Genomic DNA, 5,526 nt, shown 5'->3' on the forward strand with positions numbered 1-5,526 from the left:
GATTTTGTTTATGCTTTATAAAAATCAGAGTACTTCTTTTAATAAAAATCTTGCGGAATTTGTTCCTAGAAAAACATGATAAATACGTTATCAAATCATTTCCGAAGAAATGTATTTTTATTCATTTTAAAACATTTGGGATGTCATCGTCAATACAGAAACATAAGCATAAACAGAATTACATTCATTTACACTAGTGATCTACATCTCTTTTAAATCTCTCAGTGTAAAGTAACTTCATATCCAACTAGTCTTTAATAAAAGGTTTGTCTGAACTTGCTCCAGACCCACCTTTCGGAGTTCTCAAGACCCATCTTTTGGAGTTCTCAAGACCCATCTTTCGGAGTTTTATCTGCTTTCAATTTAAGCTTTAACACCCTTTCCGATTTCTTTTTTAATTTTATAGGTGTCTATGTTGGTTTATTTTTTATTTTAATTTCTAAATCAGCATCCTGGTTTGTTGTCCGCAAAAACAAAATTTCAACAATATTTTAATCTATAACCATAAAACCATCACTTCTAACAAAATTTTAATCGTTTTTACCTTTATCGGGCGCAATTTTGAAAGCTCGTGTAAATGAAATACAACGTCTTCGTCCGTAAAGTTCACTTCTTTTAACAACATCCATGCAAATTCAGACACCAAAAAAATCAATTTTCATTCCGGCTTGTCATTCCGGAACATCATTCCTGATTAAGTTCTTCGTATTTCGGATTAAGTTCTTTGTATTCCGGACCTACATGATCATTCCATATTTTCTAGAAAACATAGTTCTTGACTAAAAAAAATTGTCATAAACACACTCTAAGATACTTAAATGCACCTAATATATGTACAACAAGAACAACAAAATAATAATAATAATAATAATAATAATAATAATAATAAACACATATAAAAAATCGACATTCCGGTTCATCGTATTCCGGACTGTTCAACGCATTTCGGGATACGTATATTTGTTTGTAAACTCAAATGCAAGTAACTTAAAAAATAGAATTCACTTGGTTTAACGAATCCATGCTGAAAACTAAGTTCAAAATACAAGGAAAACGAACTTCAAAATCCAGAACACGTATTTAGGATTATTGTATATTTAGCATTGGGCTATAGTATTTGGCTTGGGTTGTTTATTCTGGTCCAAAATGATCTATTTCAGACCAAATGGTTAGTTTTCATAAATTTATTTAAAAATAATAATAATAATAATAATAATAATAATAAATAAGAGAGGTTTTGTAACTACAGAAGTTGTGATCAGATTACTCAATTTCCAGCCATTTGTATGTTAGTGTTTGCTGTAACTTGGTCCTAAGACTAGAAGGAGTGGGTGCGGCTTGGACCGCACTCCCCTTGCCACATAAGCACAAACACCGCCCGCTGGGTGCAGTAGAGAGTACAGTGCAGCCTTCCAAGTGAGCACCCCTTCAAACAATGTAATTGGTTCTTTTTTCTTACCTCCCTTTGGTCCCTTTTATTTATTAAAAAAATAAAAGAAAATACTCAAGTGTGGCATCACTCCTTCGGTATGGTATGAAACCACACTTTTGTAGTAATAGGTGAGGTGGCACCTACGTGTAACTGCGGTTTCATGAGGGAGTGCGGCACCACTCCCTCGAACCTAATTCTCACCTTTATAATCAAATGCTTCTTGTCAAACTTTAACCCCACTATAATTTTCTTTTATATATTACGTAGTACCATAAACAATGTCATTTTGAAACCCTACTAAAACCACCATAAAGACCAAAGAAAAGAAGAAAAACTGTGTACCATGTTAAAATTTTCTCATATTGTATACAACTGTCCACAATGCCCTAACGAATAAAATCTATCGATATAAACACGAGGAAAAGCCAAAACCCCTACAATTAAATATCTACAATCTTCAAAAAAGATGAGAAAATGGTAAAAACGGAACACCGACTCCACCACAAATATGCAAACTCCCGGACGCTTGTCGGGTTTTAAACAAAACCTTGTCAAACAACAACCTCTCGTTGACCTCAAGTTGACCATATTCATACGCGTCTACATTGCAATTAGTTCTACAACTTTTTGAATTTAGATCCGTATCTTTTTCAAAAGTTTTGATGTAATTTTTTATATCATGTTTCATGTCAATGCTCTCAGTTGACTTTTGACCAAACGAGAAGCGAAATTTCCCATCCCATTCTCGAGTATCCGTGGTTTCAAGTACTTCACTATCCGCCATTGAACCGGATCCTGGGTCCCTCTGAATCATCTGAGGAACACAATTTAGTATTTTGTTTGATTTATAAAAACGATTAAAAAAAGGAAAAATATTTAAATTTCACATGTAAAAGTTCATGTGGTGCATATTTTACCTTTGGTTCAATGGTGTTATGGGGAAGGGATGTTGTGGGACCCATTGTTGAGTTGACAGATGGATCTTCTGCTGCTGAGAAATCTGAACTATCAAATGTTGATATTGAAACACACTCGTCAAAATATGACATTGCTTCATCCGTCAAACGTTTTGACATCTTTTTTCTTTCATTGCTACTCTGTAATAAAATATTAAAATACAACGCTAACATCAAAACCAGATGATATACACAAAATAATTATGAAAAAAAAAAAGCTAACATTATACTTTGGAATATCTAACCAATTATAGCATATTATGCTTTCAACTTTTTCCTTATTGAGAGATTGTACTTTGAAGAATCTACCTGATTATAGCAATGAAAATTGTTTTGTATATCGATGACATTGTTATAATCGGGGTAGATTTTTCAAAATAGAATGTTGTAATAAACAAATCAATCAAAAGAATAAATATGTTGTCTAAAATGATGAAAATTACATACTTTTCTTCCTACACGTGATCTATGAGAAACAGATGTCTTGGGTTCCGGAAGTGTCTCCTTGAGAATTCTGCTTAATTCTTGCTTGCGATGTTCCTCAATGGCTAAATCTGATCGAAGTTTTCTAGCACGTTCTTGTGACTACATATTTAAACAAAATAAAAAATTACTTTTCATCAACAAATATATAACCAAAAAAGGAAAAATACATAAAAGCCACTATATTTTCAACCTAATATATAACCAAAGTTTATAGATTTTCACACAAATTTGTTGAAGGTTTCCACTTTAGTTAAGAATTAATATCAATCCAATTAATCACCAAACTTTGGTTATCATATTTCATAGCCCTAAAGTGGAATATAAAAATAATAAAATATCACCTCTTCAAGTTCTTTGGCATATTCCCTTCTTATGTCCAACACTAAGTCAACAGCCCCCGTTTTGACCAACTTGGGAGATATATCCATAACATCTGTACTCACAAGTGCACCCGTATTGTTCCTCCTGATGGCCTGAAGTCATAAAAAAAAAGGCAAATTTTGGGAGGGCGTTTACGTCTTTTGCATATTGAATATAACTTTATTGCATAAACTGTAAAAGGTGACGTTTATGTGGTATTAAAAGCTTAATTATTGCATACTTATGTTTTGTGAATTAATAATAGGTTTAAGAACTCACATGTTGAAGGTCATCTTGTATATCAGCAATAGCCCTTCTCACTTCAGATCTCACAGTTTCATATATTTCACTTGATGTTGATGTAGTGTCTTCTCTTGAGTTATCCCCTTCAAATGACTGCAGCCAAAAAAGATGAACCAAAGAACTACTTTTCAAACTCTCATTTGTGCAAAAGACGTAAATGCCCTTCTCAGTATTGAACAAAATATCTGACCTTCATCTGTTCATAGACAGCTTTAATTGTTTTCTCTTCGGCTTCAGATAAAGAGCTGGTAGAGATTCCATCTTCCCAGTTTGGGACTTGTGAATCAAACTATAAATATAAGCAAATGAGACATTCCCCCATTAAGTCCTATCTATTTACAAATTCTCCTCATTTATTTTTAGGATAATTGCAATGTACTTTCTTTTACTGGTTATTATAGCATCCTGCTTTTATCTTTTTCTATTACAACAATGCATTTCCAAACCCAAAGGGCAGTGTATTTTGAAAAATCTACACAGTTTTAACCCTTTATTTAAATGTATTTTTAAGAATCGTTTATCCAATGGAGAAAGAAGAAACGTGGCCTAACTGAAGGGTGGCGGGATGGATGGGAACTCCTCTTCTCAAATGCTTTGACACCATTAACAGGAAGCTTTCCATTACTACTAGATGTCCGAATAGAACTACTTCTGCCTCCATATGTGATTGGTATTCTTGATTCTTGTTCAACTTCACTCTATTTTGAAAGAAAATAAAGTAACCATAAGTTGAAGAAATCATTGATAATTGTTCTTAATGACACAGTTAAGAACAATTAAGCAATAACAGCTAATGTAGATGATATAAGCGAAAATGGAGTTTAATTGATGAAGTAACAGAAGTTTTCCAAACCTCAGAAGCACCAAAAGGTAGTTTGGCCCTGGAAACTGACCGGCCCCGCCTGCCATTGCCGCTGCCATTATCGTTCACCCTAGATAAACTCCTCCGGCGACCACCAATCTCCTCCTTTTGACCACCATTTCTCAAATCTGAATTCCTTTTAACTGACCGACCTCTCTCACCCCCCACCGCATTCGAACTCTTTGAAACTCCAGACGATTCTATTTCTATGGCACCACCACCTGCAACATCAATCGGTGTCGGGGTTTGAGGGTTGTCAGCAGGGGAACCGCCGGTTGCCCAGTAAAGAGGATTGTCTCTTTTGTTCAAGAATTCAGATATGTCGATTTGTGTGGATCGGGAGACAGCGTTGACGCTTAAAGACCTTCGTAATCTTTGTTTTTGAGGTAGAGGATTAGGGTTAGGAGGTTCGGTTTTGGGGGAATCTACTCCTCTATAGGCGTTGCTTCTTCTAGAGTTCGATTTGAATGCTGCTGTAGCCATTTTTTCAGTTTTGGATGGAATCCAAATTGGTTGTTTGGAAGAGACAATTGATGACCATGATTCACCAAGGTGGGTTGATCGAGGTTCTTGTCTTGTTAGCAAACACGTTTGAAATATTCGACAGATGAGCGGCGTAATCAAAGACGAATTTTGTTTCTTCCCCTCTTACTTTTTCTGATGTTTGCTTAAATCACATTTAGGCAACGTTAATTGCTGGGTTATTTTCATAAAAGACCCTATATTTTGATTTTTTTTCTTTTTAGACCTAAAACTTTTTTCTTTTCCGAAAAAGACCTAACTTTTAGCTTTGACTTGTTATTTTAGACCCTAACAAGTAAATTAAGTATTTTTATTTCATAAAAGACCCTATATTTTATACTTTTTTCCAATCTAGACCTAAAATGTTTTTTATTTCAAGACTAATTGTATAAAAACATGATTATATCCTTTTAGTTTAAAAATAGACATCGATTTAAACAATGTAATTATTATGCCTACATTTATTTATGATTGGAAAATTCTTTTTCCACGTATATTTATAAAAAAAAGACCCTATATTTTGTTACTTTTTTCCATTTTAGACCTAAAATGTTTTTTTTTTTAAATAAACTCAACTTTAAAATTGGTTATAATCTTCAAGACCA

General features: G+C 33.7%; 1 protein-coding gene across 2 annotated transcripts; it reads right to left on the minus strand.

Moving 5' to 3' along the window:
• Nucleotides 1-1,754: 1,754 nt before the first annotated feature.
• LOC145117562 (uncharacterized) lies at nucleotides 1,755-5,045 on the minus strand. Of its 2 annotated transcripts, none has more exons than XM_079053855.1 (8): nucleotides 4,391-5,045; nucleotides 4,089-4,235; nucleotides 3,728-3,826; nucleotides 3,514-3,630; nucleotides 3,216-3,347; nucleotides 2,836-2,973; nucleotides 2,350-2,529; nucleotides 1,755-2,237 (listed from the first exon to the last, which is right to left on the minus strand). In XM_079053855.1, exons 1-8 carry the CDS (start codon nucleotides 4,880-4,882, stop codon nucleotides 1,890-1,892), a joined length of 1,653 nt encoding a protein of 550 aa, XP_078909981.1. In that variant the 5' UTR covers nucleotides 4,883-5,045; the 3' UTR covers nucleotides 1,755-1,889. The 2 variants fall into 2 exon arrangements, with proteins under 2 accessions (XP_078909981.1, XP_078909980.1); XM_079053854.1 differs by having other exon boundaries at nucleotides 1,755-2,246.
• Nucleotides 5,046-5,526: the final 481 nt, after the last annotated feature.

The sequence above is a fragment of the Lactuca virosa genome, chromosome 5 (genome assembly GCF_052849685.1).
Source record: "Lactuca virosa cultivar CGN04683 chromosome 5, Lactuca_virosa_CGN04683_v6, whole genome shotgun sequence".
Classification (NCBI taxonomy): domain Eukaryota; kingdom Viridiplantae; phylum Streptophyta; class Magnoliopsida; order Asterales; family Asteraceae; genus Lactuca; species Lactuca virosa.

Bases quoted from the DNA above. Each gene is read 5' to 3' on its own strand.
- LOC145117562 (XM_079053854.1), bottom strand. From the start codon at position 4,882: ATGGCTACAGCAGCATTCAAATCGAACTCTAGAAGAAGCAACGCCTAT. The intron at 4,236-4,390 runs GTTTGGAAAACT...CTTTCAAAATAG, and splicing joins TACCTTTTGGTGCTTCTGAG to AGTGAAGTTGAACAAGAATC. The intron at 2,974-3,215 runs GTGATATTTTAT...TTAAATATGTAG, and splicing joins ATGCCAAAGAACTTGAAGAG to TCACAAGAACGTGCTAGAAA.